A 17,560-nucleotide genomic window follows, 5' to 3' on the forward strand; every position below is an offset into this window, starting at 1 on the left:
TTTTCATTTTATGGAGGGTGGTGAAAAGACGAGTGGGCATGCTTGGAAGCTGGGAATGGATGCCACCAAGAAGGGGACGAGATTTTTCTCTCATAAAGTGGTGTGTGATTGGAATGGATTGCCATTGGTTCATTCACACTGTTTGTGAATGAATGGATTGCCATTCATTCACAAACAGTGTGAATGAACTGAAGAATAAGCATGACGGCTGTTTGTGGAGTATGTGGCCTCCCATGATGAGTCCCTGACTCTCTCTGGGAGTCAGGGACTCATCGTCGGTCCCTGATTTGATAAATCAGCGACCCATGTGATAAATCCCATTTGGTAAATCATTGTGGGTCCCTGATCAAATAAGAAATCCATCGTGGGTTTCTTATTTAATAATAAGAAAGATTGGTTGGCCGTGTGGTTAGCGTATTCACTCTCCAGCCAAAAGGCTGTGGGTTCGAATCCCACCATGGGAATGGATGTTTGCGATTGTCTGTGAAAATACTAGTAGTGGTGGTGTGCGGTAGATGGCATTGGTGTAGTTGTGGTTTGTTGAAACAGAGTTGTAGAGTAAGTGCCCTCCGTCGATGAGTCTTTGGACTCCCTGGTGGTATCAAGTAATAATAATATCATCATGTTTTGGTGACAGCTTACAGTAGGCACTATTAGAGTTCAGAGAGATGGTATATGTGTATAATTAATTAATTAATTTTAAAATAAATAAAATTATAAACAATTAACAGCAATCACTTCCCAAGTTTTTAAGTTTTGGGAGGTGATTGCTGTTAATTGTTTATACTTTTTTAAAATTAATTATAAACCTAGACCCCCATCTCTGAACTTGAATAGTGTTTCTTCTTAATGTACAGTTGCAACTGAGACATGTGATATTATATGCATGCTGCATGACTAGTTCTTGTATTTAGAATTTAAATGTTGTTACCAGTTCTTCTGTTTTCTCCCTGAATGAAGCTCATATATTGAGGGAAATATATGGGAGTAATATTCAGTTCTATTCTAATTCTACTCAGTTTTCTCTTACATGTGTGAAGCTGTTATTTAAAAAAATTATACTAGCTCATCAAATTGCTTGGATGCTGAGAAACATTCTGAAAAACAGGAATGTAAAGGTTATTAATCCTCTTTATATGGCTTTAATAAGGCCATGACTGGATTACTGTCCACAATCGGTTGACTGATTTCACTAGGGACGTAGAGATAGTAGAGAAGGTCCAGAGATGAGTAACTAAAATTGTGACAGATTTTATGTAGGTCTGTGGATTACAGAAACTAGTTATTAGGAAGAAAAGAAAAATATAAGTTGTCAAAGATATTTTGTAGAAGTGACACAGAAGACTTTCCATGGCAAGAAGTGAGAAAACACAATGCTACATCTGTAAATCATATAAAAGAAATCATATTTTTTTGTTTGCACAGTAGTACATGGGTGAAATAGATTGTCACATGCAGTTGTAAATGCTTCATTAGTGAATGAGTTCAAGGAGAAATATGATAGATATTCTGTGAATAATTAATACAGGCTTCCACCCACGATGAGTCTTTGACTCCCAGAAGATGATTGAGAAAGTAATAATAATAATAATAAATCTGTGTTTGAGAAGAGATATGTTGAGTTGTAAAGGATTCGAATTCTCCTTACACTTTTTCAAAAACACAGGCCCTCCATCTAATCCTGCAGCTCAGATATTACAAATGAGAATTACAAAATCTCAATACATTCACATTCAAATTAGTTGTGAGTTTAGATTTTATAATATCCTAAGCACTTCCACTTCATCTATCTCTGTTCCAATATCAGCCTTTGTCATAAGTTACTGCATAAATTCCATGTGGATAATATACTCTGATAAAGTGATCACTCAATAATTCAATTATTTTTTTTCTGTTTATGTCAACACGATACTGTCTGCGTCAATTAAAGTTATCTTTCCATCATAATCATTCTTCCTTTTACTCAATATATAGTGAAATAATGCTTTAGAACATACTTCGGCCTGCTGCTTTATATACACTCAATTCTCCATTTACATGGTAGAATGGTTCCAGAAAAAACTGTGTATATGAAAACCGTGTAAAAAAAATACAGTGCATATGAAAAAATAGAGAATTGTTCCAGATGTAAAAACCTGATATGAACAATAAGTTATTTTCAAACAAAATATATGAAAATCATTTGAATAAAATTATTTAATTTTAGCAGAATGTTTTTTTTTTTACTTTAAATACTTATTTAAAGTATACACATATGTATCTTTCTTAAAGAAAACAGTGTGTCACTAATAAAACAGAAAGAAATTCGAAAAGGCTCATATCATCATCATCAAACGTATCAAGGAAATATTTAGGCCTAGTATGGCCTGTTCCGGCCTTAGAAGTCATCGTTGAATCGTTTAAGAGGACGTCCTGGTTTTCTTTTTCCTAATGGCTTGTACTTTAAGGCTTGTTTTGGTAATCTTTCTGTTTTCATTCTTTGAACGTGTTCCATCCATCTATGTTTATATTTTTTAATTTTTTCAATTACTGGTTCTTGGTTTAATTCTTTCATAATATCTTCATTTCTTTTGTGATCGAATAGGGTATACTTTGCAGTTTTTCTCATAAACTTCATTTCTGCTGTTGTTAATCTTTGTTTGTCTTTTTGTTTTATTGTCCAGATCTTCAGTTTTTTTCTTTTATTGAATTTTTTGGTCTTTCCTAAGCTTTCATTTGCTGCTGCATTTAGTATCGTTTTTATATTAGGCCATTCTATTTCTATTTCTTCATTTTGTTTTATTTTATCTAGATACTGGTTAATTCTTTGTTCATATAGCCATTGTACATTTGTGTCATTCAATAGTCTAGTTTTATAAACAAATGTTTCAATTTTTCTTTCTGTTCTTGTTACTTGTAGCCATTTAGGTGGTAATCTTAATTTTATTTTAACAAGGAAGTGGTCACTGCTTATTTCATATCCTCTGTGAACTCTAACATCTAGTGAAAATTTTGATGTCTTTTCATTTAATATGAAGTAATCTAATATTGATTTCCATCCTCTTGCTGCCCAAGTATATTTATGTATGTCTTTATGTTTATAGAAGGAATTCATTATTTTTAGGTTATTATAAACTACAAAGTCAATCAATTTTTTACCATTTCTGTTGAGAGTGTGTTCTCCATGTATTCCTATATTATTATTAATTTTCGTGTTTCCAATTCTTGCATTTAAGTCTCCTGCTAAAATTATGTAATCATTTTTATTTATTTTATTATATATGTTTTGTAGCTGATTATAAAAATCAATATTATCCTGTTCTCTTCCTTCTGCTGGGGCATATAAACCAATTATTGTTAAATAGCCTCTATCTATTTTTATTCTAGCTTCTATTATTCTTTCATTCCATAATTTATAATGTTTTAACTGTTTTGAAAGGGAGTTATGAATCCAAATCATGACTCCTGCTTGTGCTCTTTGGTCTCTGTCGACTCCACTGTATATCACATTAAAATTTTCAGTTCTCATAGTTCCTTTTAATTTCTTTTTTGTTTCAGTGATTACTGCTATTTTAAAATTTCTTTCATTTAATAACTGGTCTAATTCTATTTCTTTATATGCTATTCCTCTTACATTCCAGTTTGCAATGTGTATTATATTTTGTTGTTTCCATTTTCGTTTTCCCTTTTCCATTCCAGGGTCGTTTCCCATAGATTCAATCCGATTATCTTTTTCTGTCAGCTTACAAGTATGGTTATGTTCTCCATGTCAGGGGACTAGCCTGACGATGGAATAGTTCAGTGGTAGGGCTGCTACTTTAAGGCTTCTGAACTCGCCTTCTTCCGAATTTAAACCCATAGGTGGAATAGGGTGTATTGAAGGGGAAAGGGTAGATTATAGAAGAAATATAGTACGATTTATAGAGAGGACATAGTTGTAAGGCCAGAAATAAAAAGACCCCATGGCCCTCGAGCACTCTAATAGCACAAGGGTCATAAAGTAAGAAGAGTTGGTTGATAAGGCCTTATAGGAAAGATTAAAGTAAGTGGGTCTTCCTCAAAGTAGAAGAAGGAGAGGATAGATCCAGCTAGGGATCCATGGGAGTGCCGCTTCCCTTACAATCAAGATGATTGCCCCTTATGGCCCTGTTGGTCCACGAATCCTTATTCAGTATATTCAGACCACCCCACCATATATATATATACACACACGCATGCGCATGTACACACACACACATGGTGGGCTCCCCTATCCGCCACCCAGGGGACGCGCTCTCTAGGGGGTTACAGGGTCCCCTGAGAGAAAAGGCTCATATACACCACACATACGGTTATTAGTTAAATTTTATTCGCCATCACTTTCTGACAGTAGCTGCATTCTTTTGTGTGAGAATGGAATTAAAACACTTCCATCACTTGAAACACTTTGGATTTCTTGTTCATACTGCAATGGCGAAACATTTTCTTCAGTAAAAAAGAATTAAATTAGCACTAATTTCCAATAATACTGAAGGTTGATTTTTTTTTTACCACAAACCCTGTAATTAATTGCTGAGATCCTGTTTTGACAAGATCTTTGTATAATTCTTCATATCGCACCATACGTGACTTCAGTTCACATTTAAACTGTTCAACTCGTTCAGTATTTGGAATCATGTAAGAAAATGACTTTGCAATTTACTATCCATTTGAAGCTCTTCTTTAATTACTCCTGCAGTGAGTGGAATCTTTTCATCATCATCACTTTTTTTCTTTTTCATCGAGATTCTCAAGGACAGTTTATTATTTCGTCATCACTAATAGCCTTGTCAACCATCAATTCTTCAATATCTGCAGACGAAAAATCATGAAATCCTTCTCTGCCAACTGCATGTGCTAATCTGATGATGTTGGGGTATTCACTTGTATGCAAAGGTACATGGTTTTTCTTTTTCACACATTCGGGCCAAGTAGCTTTCCAGTATGCATTTACAGTTCATGGTTTCAATTCTGATAATGCCAACTCAGTAAGTTTGATGAAATCCAAAACAGAAAATTTCTTCCACACATCAATAACTGTCAGTAAATTATCCTTAACTAATTTATCCAAAATGTATTGGAATGTTCTTCTTATGTGGTAAGTTTTGAAAGTAGTGATCACACCCTGGTCTAGCAGTTGTATTAAGAATGCTGTATTAAGTGGCAGAAAATAAAATTCCACATTCGGGTGTTCTAAAAGAGGATGGGCAGATGCATTGTCTATAATCAATAAAACTTTAAAGTCCAGATTTTTTTTTCATCAAATAGTGTTTAACTTCTGGAACAAAACAATGATGGAACCATTCATTAAAAATTTATTTTGTAACTCAACCTTTTGGTTTGCCTTCCATTGCACTGGTAATGTGTTAAAATCCACACCTTTCATTGCTCGTGGTCTTTGGGATCAATTAATGAGTAATGGTTTTAAACATTTCAAATTGTAAACAAGAAATGATTGTTTAGCAAACAGCTTAACTCCTTCCAAGCAGCTTTATATATGCAGGCCTCTGGTAACAGACCAACTTAACTTCGTGGAATCAGCATAGCACCCTTCTGCTTCCAGGAACCAATGGCAAGTGAATATAATGGATTTGTCGGCTTAACTTTGGGGAATCATAATCACAAAAATTGATTTTTTTGTTGTCGCCACAATTGTCTACATTCTGTAGTGTAGGTAATCCATGATATTTAAAACATAAAGGTGTGGTTCCCCAAAATTCATGTTTAAGTACATATGTACCATTCTAGTAAATGATAATTACAATGAAAATATCTTTTTTAACAGAAATTTTAATAAATGCCATTTGAACTGTGTAAAATCAAAATATGCCGAGTCAAAATAGAATTGCTTCTGTATTCTATGTTATTTCGAAATCATGTGCTCAATCGTAAAAAAAGGCTGTGTAAAAAGAGAATTAGCTGTATATAGAAACATTCATATAACTAAAACTGGAAAGAAAAGGTTAACACAAACAACTTCTACTTATTTAATAACTAGGACTAGTTTCTTCCAAATTACATGGAACTTCTTTAAGTATGAAAGAAAATATTAAGAGGCAAACTTACAAATAGTAAAAGATTAGCAGCAACAACAAACACATTATTACATTGGATTTCAATAATTGAAATTAATTGTGAGCACTGTTGTTGTGCACATGCTCCCAACTAATTTGAATCATCGACCTCCCACGGACTCCCAGATTTTTCTCTCAGTTTTGTTATAATAGCAGTGTATGATTTCCAATTCGTTCCATAGAACCTGATGTCCTTCCATTGAGGCATCACAGATCAGCTGACAATTAGCCTCAATGACAGAGCTATAACCTCATATCTCAAGTCATAGCACAAAGGTCACCTGTTTTTGCAAAACACTGGGCTTTATTCCAAAAGTACGTGCACATACATTGATAAGAGAACTGCTGCTGATGCCTTGAACTAAATAACAGTGTGTGTGTGTGTGGATTTCGATTAACCCTCCTGTGACAGTTGTGATAACTGAAAATTCTCGTTTGCTTTTATGTGTAAAGAAATCACTGGTCTTGCATACACTGTTGTAGAATCCACTGGTAAAATATACAAATTGACAATGGTGATCATCTGGTAAACATGCTTGTACCAACTGGAAAAATACAGATATAGAATGAAAATGCAAATTTTCATTCACAACCTTTCAAAAAACAGCTTGGGAGATCATCACCTCCACTGCAATCCTCTGTGTAATATTGAATGGGTTCTGTGTCACTAGATGCAGTCTGTTTCCTTAGTTTTGGCACTCTCATAATTCTTCATCCCCTCCTTCAGTTTGTAGTGTAGAATCTGTGCCATGCTCACAAAGGCAAAAGGAAGATATGACCATTTGCAAGCATAGAGTCTGGAAAACTAGGAAATGACTCTTGATAAAAACAATGTGTTTCATCTGCATTTCTGAAATATGTCCATATTTCAACATACATATCAGCCACTTCAGTAAACAGGAACTCATGCTCCATTGCAAAACACCAACATATGACTTAGAAACTCTGAAACAATTAGCAACAGCTTGCTTAGGTGAATGAACACAACTCCAGTCACATCTTGCCTGTGATTCTGGTTGTTTAAAATCATATAAATCATGGAGTTGTATCTATGTGCTTTGCATGTTGTGCATTCATGCTTTAACTTCAAAGGGCTAAGTATCTTGGAAATGTCAGTTTCCACTGTTGGGTTGGGATCTTTGCATTATATTAGAAGCATAGAATATCCTTTTAAAGTTCATAACAGAGTGTAGAATCATCCTTAAATTTGAATAACGTAAAAGGAAAAAAAATGAAAGCTACAGAGATAATTATCGTTGTTTTCTTTAACATACACAATGAAATTTGATATAACTAGTTGCTAGATCTAGGAAAATAATGACATGCAGGACTTAATTTGAAAAGGGGATGAAAGATTATCTACAGGTAATGAAGGTCCCAGATTTTTTCTTTTTTTTAATTGGCAGGGTTCTACCATCTTTTTCAACAGCAAATTAAGCACTGCCGGCATGTGATTTGATAAATACCTACCTACCACCTTAATTACCTTCTGGTATTCGAGACAGCAGCTCTTCCACTTTTTCCTGTGATGTAGTAGAATACAGATCTTTCACTAAGTCAACAGATACTTTACGTTTTTTATGCATTTCAGCCATCTCAATTAACCTCCTAATATTGTCCTGGAAGCAGAGATGTAAAATAACTGTTAGAATGTTAGATAAATAAACAGCACTGCAGGCAAGATCACAGATTACAAAAGTCATTTCTGCATGAATTTTTGTTTTTTTGTTTCTTTATGCATTTAGACCCTGTAGGAGTGCCAGGGCAGTTAATCAGGAGAGTAATTATCAGAGGAAGTGGTAATTATTATTATTATTATTATTATTACCCCAAGACCTCATGGAGTCAAAGACTCATCTGGGAGGTGCTTTTATTACACACACACATCTCATCATACCGAGCTTTAAACACACTCAAACTCCTCGCAGATACCACACTCTTAGGCAAGGCATTCCAATCATTCACAACTCTGCACGAAAAAAACCTGCTTCTCACTCCCCTACTCACACCCTCTTTATACAGATTCCAGGGATGACCTATGGTTCTCCCCTGATCTCCCACTATTCTCTGTAAAACTTCTCCAGCATTGATCTTATAACAACCCCTTACCAACTTGTAGGTCTCTATCATATCTCCCTTCTTCCTTCTCTCCACCAGACTCTGCAAATTACATCTTCTTAATCTTTCCTCATACTCAACATTCCAGATGTCAGACACTACCTTAGTCAGTCGCCTTTTGGATCCTTTCCAACATCTCTTCATCCTTCTGAAAACCCAGTGACTAAATCTGGGCACAATAGTCCATGTGTTGCCTAATCAAAGCCTTATACAATGGAACAAGAATCTCCCTACTTCTATACGTCAGTGCCCTCCGCATCATTCCCAGAAGTCTTTGTGTTGTCTTCACAATTTTGGATGTGTCCTGTCCCCTAAATTTTAGATCCTTATCCACTATCACCCCCAGATCTCTTATTTCCTCTACCTCCAACAATATATTCACACCAAGCATAAATTCTGCATCCCATCTTTGTTTTCCAAATTTTAAAACCTTACATTTTGCAACATTGAGCTCACATCCCTATTTCCTTGCCCAATCACTCAATTTATTGAAGTCTTCTTGCAAGGCCACAACATCTTCACTACTCTTTATGGTTCATCCCAACTTTGCATCATCTGCAAACAACTGAATATCTCCATCCAATCGCCAATATCATTAATATACAAGTTAAATAGTAATGGCCCTAAAACAGACCCCTGGGGCACACCACTAGTGACTTTCCTTTTCCTGGATATCGCACCCCATACACAACTTGTTGATACCTATCAGATAGCCAGTCTCCAATCCAATGCACTAATCTAATATCCAACCCCATCTGCTCTAGTTTCACTGTCAACTTATCATGAGGTACTCTATCAAAAGCTTTTGCAAAATCCAAGTATACTGTGTATCCTTCTCCTCTGTCCAAGGTAGCAGTCACTCTATTGTAACAGATATACTCAAGTAGGAGAGAAGTTTAGTATAAATTAAAAAAAAAAAAGGGATATATGTGCAACTACAGGACACTGATTAAAGAAGGCTCTACTTGTAGTTGTTGAATATAATACAATGGAATGATCTGCTGTCTGTAAGGGAGGGAAAAAAATGCATGGTGACTGGCTAAAATATACATGAAGCAAACAATGTACAATTATGCCAAGTTAGATGGTTATATATGGGGTTATAAATGATTCTATGTTTGAAATGTTGGTGGCTTGACATACAAATAAAGATTAGTTGAATTCATTTTTAATGATAAAAAGGTTATTTTTGACCTCAAGAACTATAGGAGAGATTGATTTCTATTTGAGTTTATATAGGTCAAATTTATTTCAAACTAAGTAAGAAAATACCGACAAGTTTCGCCAACTTTAGCTATTTGGCTTCGTCAGGGTAAAAAATAGATGCAAGACAACTTAAATGCTAAAACTGTTACAATAAAACTATAAATAAAGGAAGATCTGAATATAATTCTATTTTTACAAAAAACAGAATGCATACATCACACGCATGGAACTCGTATGATCTCACTTGTTGTTATGCAGGAACGTTCTGTAATTGGCAGCAAGATTTAATTCTGGCATGCTTAAAGATCTTATGAGGGTCTTCCAAATCTCAGGCAGAATAAATCCTTGGTTTTTATTTAGGTTTTGTTTTGAACAGATCACTGTTATGACTTCTTTTATGATTTGGGAGTGGAAATCTTCCTCTAAGTAGAGCATGGAGCTTTTGTCCCATTCTATTGTATGGCTTGTCCTGGACAAATGAAAAGCTAACCCCGATTTGTCTTCTCTATTATTGTTTACGTCTCCTACATGTTTCTTTCAAAACTTCTAGAGGTCTGACCAATATAGTTTAAACTGCACGAACAGGGGATGTTGTAGACCCCGAATGTTGTAGCAATGATGGAACAGAAGTAATGTCTTGAGGGAACAGGTAGATGAAGTAATCGACATTTTAAGAAACCTATTCCCTCAAGACATTACTTCTCTGATCTATCATTGCTTAAAATCTAATTTCTTCCTATGGAATAAAACGATTTATCAACAACAGGCCTTGCAGTGGGCAGCCCTCTTTCACCTCCTTGTGCGGATCGCTTTATTTAGAAACTTGAAAGTAAAATTTTATTTCAACTAGACCCTAAACCCATAGTGTGGTGGAGGTATGTGGACGACATTTTTATTGTTTGCAAAAACACAGAAAAGTATCTGTTAGAATTTCTCAGCAAGATAAACTCATTGCATCACAAAATTAAATTCACCTTAGAACTTGAGAAAGAAAAACAATTACCATTTCTGGACACTTTAATTAAGAAACAAAGAGATGGATGCATCAGCCTTACAGTCTATCGTAAACCAACCAACACAGGTCGATACGTGCACTTCACTTCTTCACACCACATTTCTCAGAAACTTAGCATCGTACACGTGCTAAAAATTAGAGCCTCTCTCATCACTACAGATGATAAAGACCTCAAAGATGAACTATCCCTGATTTCAAATAACCATATAAGCAATGGTTATCCTAGAAAATTGATCCACAAGATACTTTTCTGTGACCCCCCCCCCACAAAGACAGCCTGAAAATACAAATTATAATTCCACTATCATTATTCCGTATATGGGGACAGTTTCTGATAAGATTGCTACACTCCTCAAGCCACATGGAATACGAGTGGCTTTTAAACCTTCAAAGACCATCTGCCAATTCTTAAGATCTCCAAAAGACAGTCATCCTTTTTTCAAATATGCCGGAGTCTACAACATCCTCTGTTCATGCGGTTTCAGCTATTATTATTATTATTATGGGGCAACTCCAAGGAGTCAATAGACTCATCGAGGGAGGCCCTAACATCATGTCAAGAACAACTATTCGACATTCACACAGTATCTATAATACCTCGCCTTGAACTCATTCACAGTCATGGCACCCACAACAGACTCTGGCAGCTTAATCCACTCATTCACCACTCTCCAAGTAAAAAACCTAGCTCTAACACCCTTGCAAACCACACTCTTGGCCAGCTTCCATGTATGGCCCCTAGTTCTCCCACCTCCAGTCCTATTCTCAAAAATATCTTCTGAATTAATCTTATAGAAATCCATCAGTAATTTGAATGTCTCAATTATATCACCCTTTTCCGCCTATCAACCAATTTCTGCAACCCACAAATCTTCAACCTGTTCTCATAAGGTTCATTTCATAGACCTGCTATCATTTTGGTCACTCGTCTCTGAATCCTCTCCACCTCCTCTGCATCAAGAAGAAACCCTGGCGCCCATATCTGGTCACAGTAGTCTAGATGAGGTCTTATCAAGGCTCGATAGAGAGGAACAATAACCTGTTTGTCTCTGCTTGTTAAAGTATTTTTCAGCAACCAAGTGATTTGATGAGCTGATTTAGCCACTTTTGCAATGTGCCCCCCCCCCCCCAAACTTCAACTCCCTATCCACCAACACTCCCAAATCCCTGGCCTCATCAATCTCCTGGAGTACGGTTCCACCAATGTGATATACTGCTGCTAATCTTTTCACCCCAAAATGCATAACCTTACACTTTGCCACATTAAATTGACATCCATTCTCCTTAGCCCAGTCCTCCAAACTATCCAAATCATCCTGCAAAATTTTGACATTCTGTGCACTCACTATTGCTCGAGCCAACTTTGCATCATCAGCAAACAAATGAACACTTCCTCTCAGATTCTTTCCTATATCGTTAATGAACAAATTGAATATCAGTGGTCCAAGTACAGAACCCTGCGGCACAGCACTAGTCACAGGCCGCCTTTTGGACTCTACTCCTGAATAAACCACTCTCTGATATCTCTCTATCAACCACCCTCCTATCCATCTCACCAACCCTATATCCATCCCCATATGCTGCAGTTTACTGATTAGAATTACATGTGGTATCCTGTCAAAAGCCTTAGCAAGGTCCAGTAGAATCATTGTAAACCCATTACTCTTATCCAGTTCAGACGTCACTGTGTTATAAAATGTGAACAAGTTACTGAGGCATGACTACCCTTCAAAAAACCATGCTGTTCCCCCATACAGTATCCCATTTTCATCTATCCAATCCAGTATTTTCCTCTTGACTATTTTCTCCAAGACCTTGTAAACGATTCCTGATATTCTGATCGGTCGGTAATTTACAACAGCAGTCTTGGAACCTCCTTTATGCAGTGGAACGATTTTCCCCTCTTTCCACCCCCCCCCTCGGGACTAACCCAGACCTGAGAATCAAATTAAACAAAATCGAAAGGGCACTGACAATTCTTTGGCCGTTTCACGTACAACACGAACTGGTATTCCATCCAATCCTACAGATGTATTGATATTGAGGTTTTGTAATAGCCTTTTCACCACTATTCCCGTATAATCTATTGGTTCATTCATTCCTGCAATGTCACCACCTGGATGATATACTCTTGCAAAGTGCTCGCTCAATAATTCCACTATATCAACTAATTCGGTTACCTCCTTACCATCGGCATTCTTTAAAATCATTCTGCCATATACATTTTTTCTTTTACTTGCAACATATCGAAAAAACTGTTTGGGATTCTCTTTAGCCTGCATGGTTAATGTTCTTTCATAATCCATTTTTGCTTTTCTTACCACACTCGTTACCCTTCTGGCCTGCGCTTTATACCATTCATGTGCCTGCCGGTCACCTTTCTCCTTAAATTCCCTCCATGGTTGTTTCTTTTTTTGCAGCTCAAGCTTAATGGTGTTATTCATCCATTTAACCCCTACTTCATTTATTATTCAGACTCTAGGTATACAGTCAGCCATTACCTCCTGCAAACACTTCTTAACCGCCTCTCATGCACTATCAACATCCAGCCCTTGCAGTTTTACATGCTATAGCACTGAACCAATCAAACTCCTAAGCTTGTCATATTTTCCAGCCGGATAGTTCCACTTGTACCTTGTCTTAATTGTAAATTCCACACCTTTAGCCACCTTCCAAGTCAAGACTCTATGATCACTCTCACGAATTGGTGGCAACGTGGTCATATTCGTTACAGCCAAATCCTCAGATGCAATTACTAGGTCAAGCACTCTCTGACCCCTAGTACTTTCCATTACATGCTATCGCAGAGTTTTCCCTTAATAACTGCATAAAATCTAATTCCTTCTCCCATGTGTCCTCCTTCCAATCAATGTTACCATAGTTGAAATCTCCCATAATAATTACCCTTCTTCCATTCATTTCTTCTATTTGCTTATGCATACTATATCCACCATCTATTCCATCACCTGGTCTATAGCAGCACCCAACTGTATATTTTGTTCTCCTAGTTTCAATCTCATACCAGATAGCCTCAAATGTGCTCTTTTCTCTATCCTGCAGTTCCACTTCTATTCTCCTTGGCTGTAGCTCATCAGCTATCATGAATAACACTCCTCCCCCCCATTTTATTCTCCCTGTCACTCCTGAACACACCATACCCCCTCACATTCAATCCCACTAGCTATGTCATCTTCTGTCAGCCATGTTTCACTAATGCCAATAACCTGTGGCCTGGAAGTGCCAATCAAGGTCAAAAATTCTTCCTTCTTGTTCCTAATACTGATGGCATTAGTATACATGAATTGTAGAAGCCCATTTGTCCCATCCCTATTTTGATGCCTTATACTAACTATCTCATTCTGATTTGTTGCCCTTAGTACTTGCTCGGGCATATTACACACATTCATACACTCAACTGTCTCCATAAAGTCTGAATATCTACTCCCCCCACCTTAATAACTTTAGTTTCCCTGATTCTGCACATCCACTTCATTCAACAACACTTTTTCAAGTCTCCGTACACCAAATCCATTCAAATGTAAACCATCCAACTTATATAAATCCTTTCGCCCATCGAACTCACTCCACAAATTCCACACCACTCCTCCTGCATAATCTGTTCATAAAAGTTATTAGCAATTTTGGCCCTCCTTCTATACTCTTCACTGTCCTACCACGGCAACAGACTGACCATCCTAACTCTCTCTCACTCTTCTCTTTTGCTACTTCAAGTAATTCCTTCAAATCCTCTCTCATAGCCATTTTGTCTCCTTTCACATCATATGTTCCTGCTACTACTATCAATTCTTTCACCCTGTGCTTTTGCATTTTAATTGACTCGCTTACATCCTTAATGTTCGCACCAGGTTGGTACGATTTTGTCAAACTCTCATCTATCACACCTCTTACTAAAGAATCTCCATACAATACTCGCTTTTTCATTTTGTTTACACTCACTATCATACTCTTATTTTTCTTATCATACTTTTGCCGTTTATTAGTTGGTATGCTCAGTAAACTTTTTTTGCCAATGCTCCAGCTGCCGATTTGCCCTATGTATTGCTCTGTGTAACCGTGCGATCTCACTCATTGCATCTGTCTCATCATTTTTATTATCTGTTAATTCATTCATTCGTTCCATATTTTTACCTTCATTCTCACTTTCAACACCACTCTCACAGCTATCTGGTACTTCCTCGCCAATATCACTATTCAGACTTTGCATATCACTATTTTCTACATTCTGACTTTCACAATGATATCACTCTCACGACCTGAAACACACTTTAAATCCTTACACTTTTTGCATACATTCACTCCACTATCATTGTCTAACCAGACTCCAACCGCTCTCCTCAAAGCATCCATTTCACAAACTGTACACTGAATAAAATCCTTTATATTAAAATATTTGGACAAAGATGGTGATCTGGACGCTACTGTATTCTTTCTTGAGAGGTCTGACCAATAAATTATATTGGTCAGACCTCTAGAAGTTTTGAAATCAGAAAAAAGGAACAAGTAGGAGACGTAAACAATAATAGAGAAGACAAATCGGGGTTAGCTTTTCATTTCTCCAGGACAAATCATATAATAGAATGGGACAAAAGCTCCATGCCCTACTTAGAGGAGGATTTCCACTCCCGAATCATAAAAGAAGCCATAACAGTGATCCGTTCAAACAAAAGCTAAATAGAAACCAAGGATTAATTTTGCCTGAGATTTGGAAGACCCTCATAAGATCTTTAAACATGCCAGAATTAAATCTTGCTGCCAATTACAGAACGTTCCTACATAACAACAATCAGTAAGATCACATGCATAACAAGTGAGATCATACACGCTCCATGTGTGTGATGTTCGCTTTTTTGTAAAAATACAATTGTATTTGGTTCTTCCTTCATTTATAGTGTTAGTGTAACAGTTTTAGCATTTCAGTTGTCTTACATCTATTTTTTACCCTGACGAAACCAAACAGCTAAAGTTGGCAAAACTTGTTGGTATTTTCTTACTTAGTTTTAAATAAATTTCACCTATATAAACCCAAATAGAAGTCAATCTCTCCTATGAATTCATTTTTATTTTTCAATATAATCTCCTCTTAGACTAATACATTTGGTCCAATGCTGCAGTTCCGTTATACCATCCTTATAACATGATATGTGAAGGTCTGCAAAAAAAAAAAAAAAGCCTTCTGCTGCTGTAATAACCTCTTAATTTCACAAAAATTCTGTATAACCAAGAAGTTTAATGGAAGTCTGCCATATCATATGAATTTTGATTTGCGTTTTAATGTAGTTTTGTTTATTTTTAATAGCTTAGCATAAATGTGGTGATTGTGGAAATTTAAAACAGACTTTTTACTATTTCTGAAACTTATGGTGAAAACCGACAAAATGGCAGTACAAATGAGAGCAACACATTGCACAGTGCAAAAATCAAACATAATTAACAGCATGGATTTTTCAAGAATGATACGTTATTGCAAATGCAAAATGTATACTTGCTTCAATATGGAGAGTGTTTGTGAAGACACTGAACAGGAGACGAGAGAGGATATGCATATGTCAAAAGTATGACATTCTGTTGAACTATAAGTTATTAGAAAAATGCAAAACTGGTGGATGGAATGAAAGAGTGCATACCTGTGGGAGAAAATGATTGTATGAATCAAATAACAGAAACAGTTGCAGGAGCAAATGATTATTAAATCATAGAATGAAAGTGAGCAGGTCTATAGAAGCAAAATAAATTATAACTGAAGGAAAAAAAGCGAGTGACACTATGGAAGCAAAGGAAAGTCGGAATGAGGAAATGAATGATATACTGAGAGATAGTGTAATTGCCAAGATGCAAGACTTGAAAAATCATTACTAATTTTTTTTGACACCTCCAGAGAGTCCAAGGGCTCATCAAGGGAGGGCACCTGCTCTGCACCTCTGTCTCCACCACTCAATCTACCAATGACCGTAAAGTATTTCCATTTTCTGACTAGTATTTACACAGACAATCACAAACACCCATGCCCACAGCGGGATTCGAACCCACAGCCTTTTGGCTAGAGAGAGTATGATAAAGTGATGATTTAGTGATGATAAACGAAATTGGGAATTAGGTGTGGGGAAATTACAACAAATGGCATGGGCAGGACAGGTAATATACCTAAAAGTGAATTTCTGTATTTACAAATGCTGGGAGCAACATAAATAAGGGAGATGAAATGGTTTCATTGAGTTTACTTGCCCAAAAGTTGTTGGAATAAGCGAAAAAAAAAAGTAACTTTTTGGATAAGAATGATATCCTGACAAGAATAGAAATGGAAGGGCATGATGTTTTCTGTGAGAACAGAAAAGACAAGAAAGGATGAAGGTGCTTTTGATGATAGAAGGCAAATTATGTCCATACAAATTGGAGAAGGGATGTAAATAATGGCAATGATTTTCAGTCAGTATGGTGTGAGGTGAAGGTTGACAGGAAGAGATATTTAGTCAGATGTTAATGGATGAAAATGGTAGAATGGCAACTGCTGCAGAAGACATCATTGAGGTCTTCAGTGAACAATTTATAGGAGTGTTTCATCCTCATCAGGGTGAAATTATGAAAAACTCAAATGTAGAGGACATAGGAGAGGATTGCTTATTGTGAGCAAGCCTTTATTTCCTCACAAACAGGTATGTGAGGAAATAAATAACCTTAATTAATTAAAAGAAATACACATATTAACCACAGTGAAAATTATTTAATTGTAATTATTTCATCCTAAGTATCTTAGGACATCATCAGTACAGTAGTTTAAAACAATAATAGGAATAACATACAGTTAGGGCATGATTACAATAGAATCTCATTAAACGTGCGTAACGTGTTACAAAAAAAAATATAATAAAATAAATAATAATAATAATTATTTAGCACAATTTTGTATGACAATTTCCCATACTTTAGGAATAGTAAGAACGTCGTTGTGGTTTAAGTTTGGTCTGTGTAGTAGGGCTTCAGAACTTTCTTTGTATAAATGTTCATGTTTATATAAAGATCTATGTAAAAGTTTAGACTTTTCCCAATGGATCCCATGGTTTGGATTTTCAATTCCGTGTTGAGAGAGGCCAGATTTTTGCGGTTTAAAAAATTGTCTTACAAAATTGTGTTA

At 36.2% G+C, this 17,560-nt stretch overlaps 1 protein-coding gene across 1 annotated transcript in view; it reads right to left on the reverse strand.

Moving 5' to 3' along the window:
* LOC150100217 (kinesin-like protein KIF28) overlaps positions 1-17,560 on the reverse strand; it is a 308,018-nt gene that overhangs the window by 19,529 nt on the left and 270,929 nt on the right. Inside the window, exon 23 of the mRNA XM_090402612.1 lies at positions 7,558-7,690. Within this exon, the coding sequence (XP_090258738.1) occupies positions 7,558-7,690 (133 nt within the window). The remainder of the gene's footprint in view (positions 1-7,557; positions 7,691-17,560) is intronic.

The sequence above is a fragment of the Typopeltis vanoorti genome, chromosome 13 (assembly GCF_054136105.1).
Source record: "Typopeltis vanoorti isolate ZY-2024b chromosome 13, IOZ_Tvanoo_1.0, whole genome shotgun sequence".
Taxonomy (NCBI): Eukaryota; Metazoa; Arthropoda; class Arachnida; order Uropygi; family Thelyphonidae; genus Typopeltis; species Typopeltis vanoorti.